At 49.0% G+C, this 20,545-nt stretch overlaps 1 protein-coding gene and 1 non-coding gene across 2 annotated transcripts; one reads left to right on the top strand and one right to left on the bottom strand.

Moving 5' to 3' along the window:
- Nucleotides 1–420: 420 nt before the first annotated feature.
- TRNAT-UGU lies at nt 421–494 on the top strand. Its single transcript has one exon. It is a non-coding gene; the product is annotated as a tRNA-Thr (tRNA).
- Nucleotides 495–4,410: 3,916 nt separating this feature from the next.
- On the bottom strand, nt 4,411–19,616 carry LOC117870035 (zinc finger protein 135-like). Its single transcript, XM_034757216.1, has 4 exons — nt 19,165–19,616; nt 17,772–17,898; nt 8,548–8,661; nt 4,411–6,959 (listed from the first exon to the last, which is right to left on the bottom strand). The coding sequence occupies exons 2-4, from the start codon at nt 17,803–17,805 to the stop codon at nt 5,767–5,769; spliced, it is 1,341 nt and encodes a 446-aa protein (XP_034613107.1). The 5' UTR covers nt 17,806–17,898; nt 19,165–19,616; the 3' UTR covers nt 4,411–5,766.
- Between the last annotated feature and the right edge of the window lie 929 nt (nt 19,617–20,545).

Here is a 20,545-nt window from a genome sequence, read left to right as displayed (position 1 = left end):
CATGGTCTGGGCACCAGGGGAGGGGGCAGAGAAGTGGGGGGGGGGCAGGCACACCCAAAATTTCTATGGAGCTTCCAGCGCTCACGCCCAGCCTCCCCAAATGCAAGAGTCACGGGTACCTATTCTCTGGGTCTTCACTAGCCAAACATCTCCCCAAGCTATGCTTATGGGAGAAACCCTCCTGTTGACACAGTGCTATCTACACCGGGATTAGGTTGATATAACTGCATTGCTCGGGGGGGGGGGGGGGGGGCAATTTTGTAGCGTAGACCTGTCCAAAAAATCACACACACACCTTGGGAGTAAAACTTCACCTGCTCCTCTGCTTTACAGAATCCAAACACAAGCAACTCTTGTCAGGCCTTGGCGGGGTTGGCAGGGAGTGAGATGTGGACAGACACCATGTTTTAGTTACAGCCAGGCACTATGGCTTAGCTGGCTAAAGCACCTGTTTTGTAAACAGGAAACCCTGAGTTCAACTCCCAGTGGTGCCTTCTTGTGTAGCTTTTGTGGCACCTGGTATTGGCTACTGTCAGAAGACAAGATACAGAGTTAGATGGACCTTTGGTCTAGACTAGTATGGCTGTTCTTATAGTTTAAATTACACTCACAGGCACTGATAATAGAGTTACTGAAAGTTTGGGTGTTAAGAGCTGGTAGGTATTATCATTATTCCAGTCCCCTCACAGCTGACCCCCCTTCCTCTGGGACAGGGACAGGAACAGGGGCAGGGGTGGGTCTGAGCTCTCACACCAAATGGCTCATTGTGGCTGCCAGAATCTGTGGGTGGCTCATTTAGTTTACACCCTGTGTTGAGTCCTGCTTTGTGCACCGTGTCTGAGAATGAAAATACTAAACCACCCTTTGAAATAACGAATGCAGCAGGACGTGTTTTTGTCACTGCCCCAAAGCAGACAGACCAATGGAGAAATGCCATTGAGTCCAGGGTAATACATAAGTGCAGTTTTACCATTTCCACTTGTTAAACTCCCTCCCAACCTTCTGGGCTCCTAGAGCAGGGTACAGAGCTTGAGCCAAGACACGTACACTGCAACTTTACAGCTTAAGCCACATGACCCTGATTAATCTGACACGGGCCAGCCGTGGGTGTTTCATTGCACTGTAGACGTATCCTAACATTATGTCTACACTGTGATTAAAACACCCAGGGCACCTGTCTCAAAGCCCAGGTCATCTGACTCAGGCTTATGGGGCTTGGGCTGCAAGACTATAAAATTACAGTGCAGACCTATGGGCACTATATTTTCCTTTTTCCAATCGCCCAAGACCTCCCCCACTCGCCACGAGTTTTCAAAGATAATGACCAATGGCTCTGCAATCACATCAGCCAATTACCTCAGGACCCTCAGATGCATTAGATCCGGAACCAAGGACTTGTGCATGCCCAGCTTTTCTAAATAGTCCTTAACTTGTTCTTTCACCATTGAGGGCTGCTCACCTTCTCTCCATACTGTGTTGCCCAGTGCAGCAGTCTAGGAGCTGACCTTGTCTGTGAAGACCGAGGCAAAAAAAGCATTGAGTACTTCAGCTTTATCCACATCATCTGTCACTAGGTTGCCTCCCCCATTCAGTAAGGGGCCCACACTTTCTCTGACCTTCTTCTTTTTGCTAACATACCTACATAGAAATTGACTTTGAAGCTAATCAAAATAAGTTCCATTTGAAATACAAATCATTCAAATCTCTACTAGGTAAGTTTTCTCCTCTACTCTATTTCTCACACACATTCTCCCACCCCAACCTTTGGAGGTTTTACATCAGGACATTTTAGGCCAAAGGGGGTAAATTGCATCAAAGAAGCTTTTCAGGATTAGCCACATTTCCTATATTACTAACTAAAAGAAAAACAATACAAGTTTTATTTTTCCAGTATAATTCAGTTGATCACATAATTAAGCCTCTTCTTGGTTAAAGAGTAACTTCATGTTTAATTTCATTTTCATTGGTAATAATAAATCCTCAATGATTAAAGAATCTTCTCATATATGGTAGTTTTCTTTTAATCCCCCTTTCCACCAGTGAACCCTTGAGTACAGTTGTGGTTAGGGATTAGATCGGGGTGGGCAAATTTTTTGGCCAGAGGGCCACATCTGGGTATGGAAATTGTATGGCGGGCCATGAATGTTCACAAAATTGGGGTTGGGGTATGGGAGGGGGTGAGGGCTCTGGCTGGGGTTGTGGGCTCTGGGATGGAGCCAGAAATGAGTTCAGGGTGTGGGAGAGGGCTCCGGGCTTGGACAGGGGATTGGGGTGGGGCTAGGGATGAGGGGTTGGGGGTGCAGAAGGGTGCTCCGGGCTGGAACTGAGCGGTTTGGAGGGTGCGAGGGGGATCAGGGGTGGGGCAGGGTGTTGGGGCATGGGAGGGGGTCAGGCTCCGGTTGTCGCTTACCTCAAACAGCTCCTGGAAGCAGCGGCATATCCCTGCTCCGGCTCCTACACAGAGGCATGGCCAGGCAACTCCCATTGGACGCAGGTCCCGGACAATGGGCACTGTGGAGGCGATGCTTGGGGTAGGGACAGCGTGTAGAGCCCCCTGGCTGCCCCTATGTGTAGGAGCTGGAGGGGGGACATGCCAGTGCTTCCAAGAGCTGCGCGGAGCCACAGCACATGCGGAGCAGGGCAAGCCCCCGACCCCGCTCCCCGGCTGGAGTGTTGGAATGTGGCAAGCCCTAGAGCCTGCTCCCCAGTGGGAGCTCAAGGGCTGGATTAAAATGTCAGAAGGGCCGGATGCGGCCCCCGGGCCGTTGTTTGCGCACCCCTGGATTAGATACAGTTCTGGATTAGAATCTCTGTAAAACAACAGAGATGAGGTTCCTATTTAAAAATAGCTATTTTTCTGCAGCCATCTCACACTCAACACTGATTTCATCTTACACACAGTTATAGCACCCACAAATGGTGAGTTCAACAAAAACACCACTTCTGTTTCCTCCACATCTACATCATTATGGACAGTGTCATGGGGTTGATACATCCTGTTGCAGGGTGTGTGGCCACGTAAGGAAGAAGGCAGGGGTTTGGGAGGAGAAGAAATCTGTCCCCTGGGTCAAGACAGCTTGTCTTCAGGTGGTGACACGATCCAGTGGTGGGTGTAGTGCGGGGTAGAGGCACCTGGGACCACCCTACTCAACCAGGTCCTGACCCAGGGCTTTGAAGAACCACACAATCAACTCCGGTTTGAATAAGGACTGGGAATGGCTGAGCCATTACAAACATTGAATCTATCTCCCCTTGTAAATATTCTCACACTTCTTATCAAACTGTCTGTACTGGGCTAGCTTGATTATCACTTCAAACGTTTTTTTTCTCTTAATTAATTGGCCTCTCAGAGTTGGTAAGACAACTCCCACCTGTTTATGCTCTCTGTATGTGTGTATATATATCTCCTCAATATATGTTCCATTCTATATGCATCCGAAGAAGTGGGCTGTAGTCCACGAAAGCTTATGCTCTAATAAATTTGTTAGTCTCTAAAGTGCCACAAGTACTCCTGTTCTTCTTTTTGCCAATACTCCTGTGTCCAGGCTTGATCTCTCACTGCAACAGCCCCGTTCCCTGGGTCACTTCCCACCCTTACTTCCAGCATCGGTAATCTCCCAGCATCTAGCGTCTCTTCTTGGCCATCCTTGGCGGTCAAGTGGGTATCTGCAGGGACCTCAGCATGGCTGGGTCTCTGCAGCCTGAGGGTCTAGCAGCTTCCCGGCAGGAGCCCACAACATAGGTTTGCTCTCCTCCTCAGTCCGCCCAGGCTGAGCTGAGCTGCTCCCTTTTATACTCTGTCTCCAGTCGGACCATGCCTAGGAAGGGTGAGGGGGTGTGGCCTCTTCAGCCCACACAGTGCAGTTAACCCAAGCAGTGCCAGTGCAGGGTTGATACACACCATCACAGACAGCATTTCCCAAATTTTGGGATTAGCTAGGAGATCTCTCAGGAGTAATTTCCTTTAGGGACTGGGTCACAAATGCCTTGGGAACCAAATACCTGGGCATTTTGCCTAGTTCCAAGTCACTTGCTGTGGAATTCTATCCCTGGATCATCTGAGACAATATTGACTTAAACAATTGAACCACACGGTGAACATGTGCACTTACTTCAGTCGATTATACGGTTTGGGGTCTGCTGCTGTTCACCTTTTCAGAGTGGAGATTTAAACACTACTGTTTCTTTGATAATATGTCCAGTAGCTTGGAGTATTCTCTCCTGTTGACTGAACTGCATTTGAATTTTCTCCATGTCACCATGCAGGGATAGGGGGGAAAACAAACCTGAAGTAAAGAATGATGGTCATTTGTCTGAAATTTCCCAATAAATGTGAGCTACATTCTGTCAAACAAAACTAACATGCAGTTATATGACCAAGGAGCCTTCATGAAAGATAGAAAACCAATATCACAGAGAGGTAGAAGATACTTTTATTTTCATTTAAAGGGAAATTCCAGAGTAGGTTACATCTGATAACTCAGAATCAGGATGAGAGATTCTCCCATAAAACCTGCTTCACTGAGTGCTGTCTCATTAGTGTTATTTACAAAAGTTTTAGCATCTTCATGGGGGGGGGGGGAACAGGCGACCTTCCCAGAAGTGGCTTTGCCAATAGAGGGAAAAGGGGATTTGAACGGTGCTTGGGATCCATTTGAAATCCCCTTCCAAGTCTGTGACACTTTCATCTCCTGCCAGAGTGACCGATTTAGGATCAAAGACATCCAAGCACCATTCCCAAGCACAGATAGCTAAGAATATTACCTCACCGGACACTTTGGGAAGTGAAGGAATATGAAGGGGTGAACTCTGCATGGCTCAGACACAAGGTAACAGTTCTGGGGTGATGGGGAAGGACGGAATGTCTGAGTCACTGCATCTCCTTCCAGTGTCTCAGAGCCTGAAATAACCCTTATTTCCCTGACACTGCTCTGGCTCTTCACTATATTTAAATATATTTTAAATGAGAAAAATGGTCAACAAAATAACTGCTGTTCAGCATGATCCAGGGTAATGTGAAAACAACTGGGAATGAGACAATCTGTCCTCAAAGAGGAACTTGACGTCTCTAACAATAACTTTGCACTGGGAGGAAGAGTATAAATGTGATTCTCCAGGTTTGTTTAGACAAGGAAATGTGATGGTGGTTAGGTCAGATCAGGAGGAAATGTGCTAGATAACCCCACCCACTATCCATGGCCCATGTCTTTACTGCAAGAATAGCTGTCTTTTTACATCAGGAAAGCGAACTCAAGCTAGCTAACTCCATGGAAACCACAGTGATGAGGCCCAGGTAGATTTTACCTCGACATAGCTGGTTGAAGACACCCCTTATCTCCCCCACCTGGGGTGATGGACATTCCTGGTAGAAAGGACACACACTCCCATGACTCGCAGGACAATGGAGTTGATAGAAAGGACCACAGGATAACCCCAAAGATGGGCAGGCTTCAAAAGTGGACAACTCATGTGTGGGAGCTGAGAGACTACAGTGTGCAAAAGATGCAAACAGCCTTAATGGTCACTACCTGAGAACTGTGAAAATAATTAAAGAAAGAAAATCTTCTGAGAGGTCTAGAGAATGTTTTTATGGAGTTTATCTCCTTTATGGATTCTCTGATGATAGAGAAGGCCTGAGCTCTGAGAGAAGCTCTTCCCACACTCACAACATTCATAGGGTTTCTCTCCTGTGTGGACTTTCTGATGAGAGATAAGGGAGGAGATATCAGTAAAACTTTTCCTGCACTCAGTGCATTCATAGGGCCTCTATTCTGTGTGGATCCTCTGATGCGTAGTAAGGGCTGATCTCCGAGTGAAGCTTTTCCTGCACTCGCAACATTTGTAGGGTCGCTCTCCTGTGTGGATTCTCTGATGAGAGATAAGGGCTGAGCTATGACTGAAGCTTTTTGCACACTCACTACATTCATAGGGTTTCTCTCCTGTGTGGATTCTGAGATGTGTAATAAGGGCTGAACTCTGAGAGAAGCCTTTCCCGCACTCACAACATTCATAGGGTTTCTCTCCCGTGTGGACTCTCTGATGAGAGATAAGGGAGGAGAGGTCAGTGAAGCTTTTCCCGCACTCACTGCATTCATGGGGTCTTTCTCCTGTGTGGATCCTCTGATGCGTAGTAAGGTTTGAGCTCCGAGTGAAGCTTTTCCCACACTCACAACATTTGTAGGGTCGCTCTCCCGTGTGGACTCTCTGATGAGAGGTAAGGGAGGAGAGGTGAGTGAAACTTTTCCTGCACTCACTGCATTCATAGGGTCTCTCTCCTGTGTGGATCCTCTGATGCGTAGTAAGGTTTGAGCTCTGAGTGAAGCTTTTACCACACTCGCAGCATTCGTAGGGTCGCTCTCCCGTGTGGATTGTCAGATGAGAGATAAGGGCTGATCTCTGAGCGAAGCTTTTCCCGCACTTGCAGCATTCGTAGGGTCGCTCTCCTGTGTGGATTCTCTGATGAGAGATAAGGGTATATCTCTGAGTGAAACTTTTCCTGCACTCACAGCATTCATAGGGTCTGTCTCCTCTGTGTATTCGCTGATGTCTAACAAGGGCTGAGGAATGATTGAAGCTTTTCCCACATTCACAGCATTTGTAGGGTCTCTCTTTCGTGTGGATTATCTCATGTCGAATAAGGGCTGAGCGGTAATTGAAGTTTTTCCCACACTCGCTGCATGTATTCTCTCTCTTTTCCCTGAGAATTTTCTCCTGGGATGTAGTTTCCTTGAGGTCCTTGTGAGTTCCCTGATAATTAAAGGGTTCATACACTTTCTCCACTGACTGGTTTCCCTGCTCTCTCTCTGGTCTGTGGTAACTTTCACCAGCTTTTCCTGGCTCATGGCACCTAGACACATTCCCTTTGGATCTTTGCAGTAATGCCCCATGCGCTTCGGCTAGCTCAGCATCTTCCTGGTGAGGATTCTGCTCCTCGTTCTCCCTCACTACCCCATCACCTGCTAGAATGGAAGAAAAATCTCAGAATTAGGCAGAGAGCAAACCCAAGTAAATGCTGGAGAGACAGAAAATAAAAAAAATCAGGGACTGAATTCCCCCAAACTCTTCCCCATACGGGAGAGTGGAGGGGATCAATTCTGCTCCACATCCAGGACCGGCCTTTAGGGTGGGCCGTACGGGTGCCCCACCCAAGGGGATGCCATGCCCAGGGTTTGGATTCCCACCTGGTCTGCTGCTGAGAGGCTTCCTGGGCTGACAGAGCCGGCACGGCAGGAAGGTGAGCAGCAGCGTGCGGGAGTGGGAGAGACCCGAGCTGCAGGGGGCCATTGGACGACCAGATGTGGGAGCCAGGTGACTGATCTGGAGCAGGGGGCCCCTCCTCCGCCCTGCTCCACGTGTGCAGCCACTGCTGTTCCTGTCCCCTCCATGCCTCCGCCCTCCATTCATCCCTGGAGTGTCCTCCTGACTGCTCTGGGGGGGGGAGGTGCGGATTGATGGGGAGTGTCCCCCTCTCTCTCACCCATGTACCCGATTTCCACTACACTGGGGTGACAGGACAGGGGGAATCTGTGTGTGCTGCTGCCTCTCTGGGGCCGTTGCTGCTGGCAGCTGCTTGTGTCTGAACAAGCCTAGTTCATGCTCCTGAGCTGGAGTGCTTTCTTAAAGAGACAGCGCATTCACTCACTCAGGCACACACACAAACTCCTTCACACAGTCCCCCCAACACACACACCAGGGCTCCCTGCATCCAAGTCACTTCCCCACCTGTACTGTGCTGAGGTATCAAGAGCTACTGCTGTCCTGTCCTCCCCTTACTCAGCCCACAGGGAAAGGAACCTGGATGTAGGAAGCCCTGACATCAATCCTTGCTCCCCCCCCCCCCAGCCCCCTAGAGCTGTGTGGGTTGGAGGAGCAGAAGTCCAGTGGGGGAGCAAGGAGCAATGCCAGCTTCTTTGTGCATCCAGGTCAGGTTCCCCACATGAGTGCAGGAGGGGGATGCAGGGGTTAGAGGCAAAGGGGACACAGTGCAGGGGTTAGGGGCTCAGGAGAGCGGCGCAGGGGGTAGCAGTGAAGGGGGCACAGTGCAGTGGTTAGGGGCTCAGGAGAGCGGCGCAGGGGGTAGCAGTGAAGCATAGCATGGGTTGGGGCACAGGAGTGGAGTGCAGGTGCTGGGGTGAAGGGGGCACAGTGCAGAGGTTAGGGGCACAGGAGGGGCAGGTGTTGGGGTGCAACAGGAGGGGGCAGAAGTTAGGAGTGAAGGGGATGTAGTGATTACGGGTGCAGGAGGGGGAGCAGGCATTTGGGGAAAGGGGGCACAGTGCAGAGGTTAGGGGGAAAGGGAGGGTGGGTTGCCTGGGGAGCCCATGGGGGACAGGGGCACCAAAATGCAAGTTTGCCCAGGGTGCCATTTTCCCTAAGGCCAGCCCTGTCCACATCCCATCCAAACACTCAGTAGGAAGGGAGGGAGCTCCTGCCAAGGGGTCAGTCTGGGGAAAACCCTGAGCTCACAGAGCTCACAAAGTCTTTTGTGAATCCCAGCTGTTTCTCTCAGGCACTTACAGTTTATGGGTTGGTTTAATGTTTCCTCACCTGTGCAGGGACTTCTCAGGATCTCGCTTTCCTCTGAACCCTGCAGATCTGGGACCCATGGCTCTTCCCCTCCTTCCAGCTTGGAGATCACATAAAGTTTGGAAACCGGAATCCCTGCTCAAGGGAAAGAAAACAAGGGAGATCAGGGGAATTCGTAGGCCATTTGTCATCAAAAAACATTCTCTTAGTTTAATCCCAGTCCATTTTAAACCAATAAAATTGCAGGGCCAGCTCCCCAGGTGCTCAAAGGTGCAGAACACTCTGCTTATGAGGGATTTAACTATTCCCATCTTTGCTGGGAACACACACAGCCAGACACTCATTATCAAAGAGGATCCTAAAATACAGAGAATGGAACTGCATGTCCCAGGTATTTAAGACTCCAGACAGAGGGCAAGTCTCCCTGGCTCTGCTTCTAACCGACATCAAGGTCCAGAGACAATGAGAGAGTCCTGGGGAAACTGGGAACAGTAAGCATGGGCTGGTGGGGTTCAGTGGAGTAAGGAACAGGAAGGGCAGGGATATCACTGAATGCAGGATCTCAGCAGCATTAGATGTCAGAAAAGCACATACTGCGGCATTAAGGAATCTAGTGAGTCAGGTGTAAAGGGAGGGAATATAAAAAACACTGTGCGTGGATAAAGCTGGCAAATTAGATGGCGTAGTTCAGGAACCACAGACAAATTCTTCTGCCAAAGGAGAATGTGAAAAATAAGCATCAGGCCATGTGACTTCAGGGGGGAATTCGAAGATCCAAAGAACATGCAGGGAAGAGAGACTGCGGCTCTTGCAGGTGGGGATGGAAAAGAAAGAGTCTCCGTGGTTCATGGAGCCAATTAGTTCATTTTATAATTCATTGATCATTGTTATGGTCATCTCATATGTTATTTCAAATGTAATCATTGTGTATTAAATAGATTTAAGTTGTAGGTATAGACAAAAGTAAGACAGGTAGAGCCCTGCATGGATACAAAATTTATATCCACATCCAATCCACGATCGGCAAAAATGGTCCATGGATATCTGCAGATTTTCAGGACTCTAGATACAAAATTTATACCCGCAGTCGATCCGCAAAAATGATCACACTTAAGCCTGGCTGTAAAATGCCGGAGGGACTTTGCAGGGATTTGCTCTATAACGTGAATGGATCTAGTTAGGTAGGTAAGTCTAGGTTCTAGAAAGCGTGTTATGATTTTACTTGATGTGTAACCATTTGTTTCCAAGACTTCTACTTGCTACCACTTGAATCTCTATCCTTGGTTAAATAAACTTTCACTTATTTTCACTAGAAACACATCTGAGTGCCTTGAGTTAAATGGCGTCGTGATCTGAGTGGTAACTGGTAAGCTGGGATGCACTGCTTCTTCAGAAGTAGCGAATCTGTCAACACTATGAGCGTCCAGGGAGCTGGACAGTCCAGGCAGACATTCAGAGAGCTCAGAGGTTGGAGCGTGTCTATAGCTAACAGGAACCAGGGCATGAAAAGTGAAGTCCAGTGGTGAGAACCATAAGTGGTCAGGCCTACGTGGTCAAGCCAAAATCAGATGCCAGGGTCCAGCTCAAAACACCAGGAAGCATAGAGCAGGGTGACAAGGCAGGGACCAGGAATAAGGCGTGGTCTCTCTCAGCAATAGGTCAGGGATCTGCCTTGCTGCACAAAGGGCTTCCCAGTATTTCCAGGTTTTAAGAGGAAGCCTGGATCAGAGGTCACTGGAAGAGCTGCCAATCATCTCTCATGTGGGCGACACTTCCTGCAGTGACTGGTCTGCCAGGATGTACATTGTCAGTAGCTCTGCCAAGGTTGCCCAGTGGTGGCACAGAACCGCCACCCTTCTGGGACTCTGAAGACCCATATTCCTGTCCCAGTAATTTTCATGCACCAACCCCGCATCACCTTCTCTCAAGGAAGGAACCTCCCATTGTCTCCTATCCAATGAGCCCTCCCCGCCCCCAACTATCATACCCTTTATGCACTTGGGAAATTATTATAGCAGACCACCAGCTCTACCATAGCTAAAGTTCAACATTACATTCTCTATAAAGATCAGCTGTTCTAATTGGTCTAACATCCCCTTGTTTGCTAAGAATCTCTTGAAATTTGCTGCTTATCATAGGGATGCCGAGCAGGGCTAGTGGCCCAAATATGGGGTGATTTGATGAAGCATTTCCTGAGATAGAGCCCTCCCCAAAGCAGCTTTTCACATTATCACCTGGCTCCTAAAACACGGTCTTGCACAAACCTGGGGCGGAAACTGTGGTTGTAATTCTCCACTAAGTGATCTCAGGGGCTGGCAACAGGGAGTTTCACAAGGGAGTTCTCCAGATGAAGGAGGAGCAAATACAGCACCCTTGGGGTAAGTGACTGTCTGTAGAATTGTCCCACCTCCTGTTGAGGAGGATGAAAGGCTCAGGGAAGCAGAGCAGTCAACGGGAGAAGAGGGAAACCTTCCCATAGTTGGGACCCTCCTTCCAGATGATGTTAGGGTATCCTCTCGCACTGAGGTTACCTCTCCGGGGGAGGGAACTCCAGTCACTAGGAAAAGGCAGGTGATAGTAATGGGAGATTCGATCATTAGAAACATAGATAGCTGGGTTTGTGATAACCATATGGGAGAACCGTATGGTGACTTGCCTGCCTGGTGCAAAGGTTGCGGATCTCTCGAGGCATCTGGATAGACTTATGTGTAGTGCTGGGGAGGAGATGGTGGTCGTGGTACATGTAGGTACCAATGACATAGGGAAGGGTAGGAGAGACGTCCTGGAGGCCAAATTTAGGCTGCTAGAGAAGAGACTGAAATCCAGGACCTCTGTGGTGGCATTCTCAGAAACGCTCCCAGTTCCACGTGCAGGGCCAGGTAGGCAGGCAGAGCTTCAGAGTCTCAGTGCGTGGATGAGACGATGGTGTAGAGAGGAGGGGTTTACATTCATTAGGAACTGGGGAAACTTCTGGAATGGGGGGAGCCTATACAGGAAGGATGGGCTCCACCTAAACCAAAGTGGAACCAGACTGCTGGCACTTAACATTAAAAAGGTTGCAGAGCAGTTTTTAAACTAGGAGATGGGGGAAAGCCGACTGCTGCAGAGGAGCATGTGGATTGGATAGAGACTTCTCTTAGAGGAGAGTCTATTGATAGAGATTCTCTAGGTCAGGGGTAGGCAATCTTTCAGAAGTGGTGTGCTGAGTCTTCATTTATTCACTCTAATTTAAGGTTTCACGTGCCGGTAATACATTTTAACATTTTTAGAAGGTCTCTTTCTATAAGTCTATATTATATAACTAGACTATTGTATGTAAAGTAATCAAGGTTTTCAAAATGTTTAAGAAGTGTCATTTAAAATTAAATTAAAATGCTGATCTTACGCCACCAGCCTGCTCAGCTCACTGCCAGCCTGGGGTTCTGTTCACCTAGGCCGGCAGCGGGCTGAGCAGGGCCTATGGCCGGGACCCCAGACCTGAGCGGGGGGGGGGGGGTTCAGGGGGCAGGGCAGAGGACTGAGGGAGAGGGTTCAGGCCAGAAGGCTGGGGTGTGTGGGGGGTGGGATCAGGGCAGAGGGCTGGGGTGTGTTAGCCAGGATGGGTAAGAAATGGTGTCCCTAGCCTCTGTTTGTCAGAGGGTGGAGATGGATGGCAGGAGAGAGATCATTTGATCGTTACCTGTTAGGTTCACTCCCTCTGGAGCACTTGGCACTGGTCACTGTCGGTAGACAGGATACTGGGCTAGATGGACCTTTGGTCTGACCCAGTACGGCTGTTCTTATGTCCCTTGGCATTTATCTCTGCTGGTACATGGCACCCAGTGCCTCCTTGGGGATGCAGTATAGAAAAAGCTAATAACTGCAGAGGTTGGAATTTCAGATTGCACAAGGAAAAGGGTAGAGTCAGAGATCCTGAAAGGCACATGAAATGCAGCAAGACTAAGGGCAAGTCGACCCTACAGAATTTAGTCAACATACAGCCACCACAGTTATTGAATTGATTTTACATGTGCGCTCTACACTCCTCGTGTCGGTAATGTGTGTTCTCACCAGGAGCCACTGCACCAATTTAACTGCCAGCGTGGGGCATTGTGGGACAGTTTCTGAAAGGCAGCAGCAGTCGACGTAAGCAATGCGGCATCTACACTGACACTGCATTGAACTAACTACATAAATGTAACCACTATGCCTCTCATGGAGCTGGAGTTATTAAGTTAGTGTAATGGGCAAGTAACATTGGTGAGAACTACATTTTAGTGTAGATGCTTACAGAGTTGGGTCAACGTAAGCTGCCTTATGTTGACCTAACTCTGTAGTGTAGGCCAGGCCTAAGGCTCTTGTTAACAGCCAGAGGCTTTCCAGCAATCTAACCTCACTGTAATTCATTGGATCTAGAGAACATGCTGCGGCCTTTGAACCTGAGCGTCACCCATGCGTTTGAGTGAGACCCCTACCACTGATACCTTTCAGACAATGTGTGTTGTGCATTTTTCTTGCATCCTGCAGGAGATCCTCTTGAAAGTTTTGCCCTCTGATACCAACATTTCTGGGTCAAGAGGCATATTTTCAAGGGCTCTAAAATCCACATGCAGACTCTGACCTGGTTTGCTCTTAAAAGCTTTGCCAGTCCAGTTCTGTTGTTTAAGGCTGTGAAAAAGTGCACAAACGCACGCGCACACACACACACACCATCCAACATAGCTCTGCTGGCAAAAGCTCAATTATAGACACATACAGAGGCAGCAGTGGTAATGACCCAAGCAGTGGACGACACAATGAAGATGACTGGATGTGGAAGCTGCGGCATGTACATGATCCTGGACGGGGTACCTGCAAAGAGTTTCGTCTGCATGAAGTGCCGCCTGATAGAGCTGATGGAAGAAAAGATCTGAGGATTGGAGATGCAGGTGGAAACTCTGGTTGAGTTTAGAAGAGGGTTCAAGCAGATGATGGAGCAAAGACATGAGGAGGCTAAAGGGAAAAGCTCAGACTTGCAGATGGAAGCAGGACCAAAGAACTCTGAGGGGAGACTGCTGGGTGAGGAAAGTGGACAGTGGAAGCATGCAACTAAGAGAACCAGGCAGAGGAAAAGATGGGCTAATGAAGGAGAAATAGAACTCAGAAACAGGTTTGCAGAGTTGGAAAATGAAGAAGGGGCACAGCAGGTGGTTGCTGAAGGTGAGAAGGCAAGGAAGCTGAGAAGAGCAGCTAGTCCTATAGGAAGAGGGGAAGAGTCAATGGAGATAACAACACCAAATATAAGCCCCAGGAGGATACAGGATGGGTTGCGGAGGTTTGCAAGGGACAATAGGAATCGAGAGGACTTGCAGCCGGAGAGAATAGGGGATAGACCGGAGAATCGCACCATCACCAGGAAAAGGCAGGTCTACGTGATTGGGGACTCCTTACTGAGGAGGATAGACAGGCCTGTAACCAGAGCTGATCCAGAGAACAGAAGGGTGTGCTGTCTGCCAGGTGCTAAGATATGGGATGTGGACCTGAGGCTGAAGAGGATCCTAACGGGAGTGTGAAACAATCCACTGATTTTCCTTCATGTGGGAACAAATGATATGGCTAGATTCTCACTGGAACGTATCAAAGGAGACTATGCCAGACTGGGGAAGACGCTTAAGGAAATCCAGGCTCAGGTGATCTTCAGTGGGATTCTGCCTGTTCCTAGAGAAGGGCAACAAAAGTGTGACAAGATTATGATGATCAACAAATGGCTCAGGCAGTGGTGCTATAAGGAGGGCTTTCGGATACATGGCCACTGGGAAGCATTCATGGACAGAGGACTGTTCTCTTGGGATGGACTTCACCTGAGTAGGGAGGGAAATAGATTTCTAGGATGGAGGCTGGCGCAACTGATTAAGAGAGCTTTAAACTAGAAATTTGGGGGAGATGGTGGGAGATGTCCAGGTAATCTCCACGCCGGATTTTAACATTGACAGGGAAGAAAATGAAGTAAGAAAGGATACAGCCATGGGTAGGAGAATGGACGTAAGGCGGAAGGGTAGTGTAGATACCAGTCTAATAGGTGATACTGGTGGTAGAATGTCTGGGCCTAATCAGGTAAACAATGTGAGAGAAGCCAAACAGCAAAAATTAAGATGTTTGTACACTAATGCGAGGAGCCTAGGTAACAAAATGGAGGAACTAGAGCTATTGGTGCAGGAAGTCAAACCAGATATTATAGGGATAACAGAAACATGGTGGAATAGTAGTCATGACTGGAGTACAGATATTGAAGGGTATGTGCTGTTTAGGAAAGATAGAAATAAAGGCAAAGGTGGTGGAGTAGCATTGTATATCAATGATGAGGTAGACTGTAAAGAAATAAAAAGTGATGGAATGGATAAGACAGAGTCTGTCTGGGCAAAAATCACACTGCAGAAGAAAGCTACTAGAGCCTCCCTGGGATAGTGCTTGTGGTGTGCTATAGACCCCAGGATCCAAGTTGGATATGGATAGAGACCTCTTTAATGTTTTTAATGAAATAAATACTAATGGGAATTGTGTGGTCATGGGAGACTTTAACTTCCCAGCTATAGACTGGAGGACAAGTGCAAGTAGTAATAATAGAGCTCAGATTTTCCTGGATGCGATAGCTGATGGATTCCTTCACCAAGTAGTTGCTGAACCAACAAGAGGGAATGCCATTTTAGATTTGGTTTTGGTGAGTAGTGAGGACCTCATAAAAGAAATGGTTGTAGGGGACAACCTTGGTTCGAGTGATCATGAGCTAATTCAGTTCAAACTAAATGGAAGGATAAACAAAAATAGATCTGTGACTAGGGTTCTTGATTTCAAAAGGGCTAACTTTAAAAAATTAAGGAATTAGTTAGGGAAGTGGATTGGGCTGAAGAATTTGTGGATTTAAAGGTGGAGGAGGCCTGGATTTAAATCAAGTCAAGGTTGCAGAAACTATCAGAAGCCTGCATCCCAAGAAAGGGGGAAAAACTCATAGGCAGGAGTTGTAGACCAAGCTGGATGAGCAAGCATCTCAGAGAGGTGATTAAGAAAAAGCAGAAAGCCTACAAGGAGTGGAAGATGGGAGGGACCAGCAAGGAACGCTACCTTATTGAGGTCAGAATATGTAGGGATAAAGTGAGAAAGGCCAAAAGCCATGTAGAGTTGGACTTTGCAAAGGGAATTAAAACCAATAGTAAAAGGTTCTATAGCCATATAAATAAGAAAACAAAGAAAGAAAGAAAGGAGTGGGACCGCTAAACACTAAGGATGGAGTGGAGGTTAAGGACAATTTACGCATGGCCCAATATCTAAACAAATACTTTGCCTCAGTCTTTCATGAGGCTAACAAGGAGCTTGTGTTCACAGATGGGAATCCCAGCATTTATCCGCATGCCCTCCAGCTGTGTGCACTGGGTCAGCTGTAGCTGTAACTGGATGATGGAGGGATTGGTTGGAGCAGCTTGACAGAGCAGTTACTGTGCTATGAAGAGAGGTGCATGTGAAACTTGGGGGGACAATTCTGCCTCATTTCCGTGCTGAGTGTTGTAGGCTTTGTCAGTAAAGGTGCCCAAGGGTGTGTTCTTGCCATGGGGATTGTCAGCAGTCTGGTGGCATATGTTCTAGTGATCTGTGAGGCTTAGTGAGGGGTAAGTGAAGGCAGAGACTGAAAAGGAAAACTCAGGTTGAGGGCAAAGGGGTGGTAACACTTTGCAAGTCTCAGATGGTTTGCGTGCAGGAGGTTCAGTACTCGAGTGCAGGCCAGGGGGAGGAAGCTTCTGTTTGCTATGATGGAGATGAACCCAAATATTATCTTAACAAAGAGAAGTTGTTAGACTTTGTGCTGTACTGCTCTGTTCCCAGAGCATTCTGTAACAGGGGAGGAGAAGGGCTAGTATGTGTGTCACTGGCATGGAACTACTATAAGGTGGGAGCATAACTGGTTGGAATATCATTCCCAGAGAGTAGTTATCAGTGGTTCACAGTCATACTGGAAGGGCATAATGAGTGGGGTCTCACAAGGAGGGATAGCTCAGTAGTTTGAGCATTGGCCTACTAAACCCAGGGTTGTAAATTCAATCCTTGAGGGGGCCACTTAGGGATCTGGGGCAAAAATCTGTCTGGGAATTGGTCCTCCTTTGAGCAGTGGGTTGGACTAGATGACCTCCTGAGGTCCCTTCCAACCTTAATATTCTATGATTCTAAGGATCAGTTCTGGGTCCAGTTCTGTTCAATATCTTCATCAATGATTTAGATAATGGCATGGAGAGTACACTTATAAAGTTTGTGGATGATACCAGGTTGGGAGAGGTTGCAAGTGCTTTGGAGGATAGGATTAAAATTCAAAATGATCTGGACGAACTGGAGAAATGGTTTGAAGTAAATAGGATGAAATTCAATAAGGACAAATGCAAAGGACAAACTTAGGAAGAAACAATCAGTTGCACACATACAAAATGGGAAATGACTGCCTAGGAAGGAGTACTGCTGAAAGGGTTCTGGGGGTCATAGTGGATCACAAGCTAAATATGAGTCAATAGTGTAACATAGTTGCAAAAAAAGGAAACATCATTCTGGGATGTATTAGCAGGAGTACTGTAAGCAAGACACGAGAACTAATTCTTCCACTCTACTCCTCACTGATTAGGCCTCAGCTGGAGTACTGTGTCCAGTTCTGGGCGCCACATTTCAGGAAAGATATGGACAACTTGGAGAAAGTCCAGAGAAGAGCAACAAAAATGATTAAAGATCTAGAAAACATGACCTAGGAGGGAAGATTGAAAAAATTGGGTTCGTTTAGTCTGGAGAAGAGAAGATTAAGAGGGGACATGATCACAGTTTCCACATACATAAAAGCTTATTACAAGGAAGAGGGAGAAAAATTGTTCTTCTTAACCTCTGAGGATAGGACAAGAAACAATGGGCTTAAGTTGCAGCAAGGGCGGTTTAGGTTGGATATTAGGAAAACTTCCTAACTGTCAGGGTGGTTAAGCACTGGAATAAATTGCCTAGAGAGGTTGTGGAATATCCATCATTAGGGATTTTTTTTAAGAGCAGGCTGGACAAATACCTGTCAGGGATGGTCTAGATAATACTTAGTCCTGCCTTGAGTGCAGGGGACTAGTCTAGATGACCTCTCAAGGTCCCTTCCAGTTCTATGATTCCATGTCGGGATGATGCTGAGACAGGGCAGAGCAGAGGTGGCATTGTGGGTGTGGCATGAATCTTAACTTTTCATTTCTCCTTCCAAGAACCGAGGGGACAGGAATCCTTACCCAGTGAGGTCACATTCTCACAGTTCTCCTGCATGACTTCTCTGCAGATTGCTGTCTGAGTGGGGTCCAGCAGAGCCCACTCTTCCCTGGTGAAATACACAGCCACCTCCTCGAAGGTCACCAGCCCCTGAAAGAGTAAGAGTCCAACACTCAGTACCTGCTTCCTCACTCACAGCCCCACTATTCATGGGGGAGAGGAGCCAATCAAATGGATACTCAGAGAGAGACAGTCAGCAGAGTTCTATCCCCACACTGCTGAGAGCAGCCAGGAAGCATCAGGGTGAGAGAACAAAGAGAGAGCCACTTGTTTCTCCCAGCAGATCCATCACACACTTACTAGCCAGAGGCTAATACAGTCCCAATACCCTCCCCACTGCCAACAGCTGGATGTGAGGAGACGGGGCATCCTCCCTACACCTCACTGGTAGATGCCCCCTTTCCATGTCACACCAGTCTCTGGCTAGAAGGTGGAGGGTTCAACACTGGAATTCTGGTCAGTTTTCCCCGCCCTGCCCAGGGGGTTGGTTTGTCTGTTTCCTGTTTCACAAATTAGGGAATTTTCTCCCCCAACATCCAAGCGCTTGTTCCTAGAATCTAGGCCCAGGTTAAACAAGTCCCAAGAGGTTTGTCACACTCTATCCCCCTCCCTTTCTTCACCTGGGGTATTCCCTGCCCCCTCCAGGGCTATCTCCACAGAAGTTGCCACCTCTTCAGTATTTACTGCCCCTTTCCCTCCAGCAGGAACCCACCAGCAACCCCCAATAACCCCTACCTGAGCTGGCTCCACTGCAGCCATTTCTTTTCCCTGTCCCTAAACCCACAGAGACATGTTCAAACCCTCCCAGGAATAGAGTCTGAACCAAATACTGGAAAAGTCCAGAACCAAAGGAGCCCCTTTGGGGGGATTCCCCCTGGCACTGTCCCCAGGGCAGTACACTCCTGCAGCAGGGGAAACAGGGAGAGTCAGGGGCTGTTTTTTCCTCTCTCTGCTCCTCACCTTGTTCACAGGAAAGTGACCCTGTGCAGGGATGCTGCAGTGAGTGTGCCTGGGGGAGTCTGAAATCTGGGAACCTGCCTCCCCTTATTTCTCCTGATGCCCTCCTCTTTCCTAGCGCCCTACCCCCCTGGATGGGAGATGTGGTCACCATCCCATTCTCGGTGGCTTTTTCTCTCCCGTGGCTGTCCCCGTTCTGCATGTGCGGGGAAGGGTGTACCAGTCAGAGAGACCTGCTTTATCCACACAAGTTCCTGGACACAACAGAGAGCCAGTGGGAGCAGGACAGGTCAGACTCGCTGTTAGAAGGATCCCTTCTGGCCTTAATGATGGCAGCAGCTCTGGGCCCCGCACACCCGGGGAGCAGAGATTGGGGGGGGGCACTGTGCAGTCAGGTACCTGCCCAGCCCCAAGGTCTCAGCCACCTGGAGTCACAGCTCAGGAGTTACCGTCAGCAGAGTCCGGGGCGGTTTCTAGCCGGAGAAGGTCCCCCCCCCGGCCGGGCACGGAGGGGTTAATGACGGGCTCTCCCCAGCACAGACCTCGCTGGGGAAGCAGCAGCTGCTCAGCTCCCAGGTCACAATAGAGGCGGCAGAGTCTGGTCTTTCAGGAGCTGCGCGGGGTCTGCTGCTCTCGGTTCTTTGTTCTCCCAGCTCCTGCCTCCTTCCTCCCGGCACCCACCGCTCCCAGCTGCTCCAGCCCCTTCCTGTGCCCTGCAAACCCCACCCGGGCTGCCGCGCTCGCCGGAGCTGTCTGCGGTGGCTGGGACTCGTCCCCCAGGACAGCCCCGGGCTCTGCTGAGCCGGGCCCCCCAGGGAATGGAGAGAGAGCGGGATGGGAGCGCTGGGGGCGGGCAGGGAAGTGACTCTGCACAAGCGACCCCTCCTCAGCCCATCTCTGCTCCCCTGCGTCAGTGGCTCCCAGCGCTGCTGGCCTCCCAGCCCCCCCCTCAGGCTCCCCTCAGGGGGGGCCGATCCGGGTCCGGGGGTCCCCCCCCCTCCCCGCCCGGGAACGGGAAAGAGATCAAGCCAGAGGGGGCAGCCCAGGAGTTCTCAGACTGGGGGTTACTGTCCTCAGTTATGTGGGGGTCACAAGCGCACCCAGCTCTGCAGGCAGCAGCAGCGCAGAAGTGAGGGTGGCAATGGAGCACGAAGTCTGCTGTGAAAAGTGATATTGACAAATGTCTTTGCATCCCCAGTATTAAACAGTAACTATTTAAAAAAATATTTTCTGCTTATAACAGTAATTCAATTAAAGTGTGTTTTAGGCTTAATTTAAAAGTGGTGAGAAAAGGTAAATTCATTTTAAAGAATAAATTAAGCATTTAAAATCAGGTTAAATAGAAGAAATGTGTTTTGAATTGATAAGGGGGGTCACACTCAGAGGCTTGCTTTGTGCAAGAGGTCACTGTCACGGACTCACAGATCATTCCCACTCTTGGCCCCGTGCGGTCCGTGGGGGAACCCCCTTGAGTGAGACAGCCCTTCTCAGGGGTCCACTCTCTCAGGGGATTAAGCCCCTCCACCTCCTGCAGCCGAACCTCTCTGAGCCTTAGCACACCTGTTTCTCGCCCTGGGCCCCCTCAGAGAGTCCACTCGCTCTGAACCCCAGGGCCTCCACTCCCAAAGGGAATAATACAACCCTGTTCTCCAGACTGCAGTGACACTCAGCCAGCATAAAACCGAAGGGTTTATCGAGCATTTGAACACAGCATAGGAAACTCTCTGGGCCCTGAGGCCTGGCCTCCCTCAGCACAGCATATCCAAGTCTCCCCTGTATC

The sequence above is a fragment of the Trachemys scripta genome, chromosome 25 (genome assembly GCF_013100865.1).
Source record: "Trachemys scripta elegans isolate TJP31775 chromosome 25, CAS_Tse_1.0, whole genome shotgun sequence".
Classification (NCBI taxonomy): domain Eukaryota; kingdom Metazoa; phylum Chordata; order Testudines; family Emydidae; genus Trachemys; species Trachemys scripta.
The sequence above is the reverse complement of the archived record's forward strand: the minus strand, read 5'-3'. Positions and strand labels throughout refer to the sequence as shown.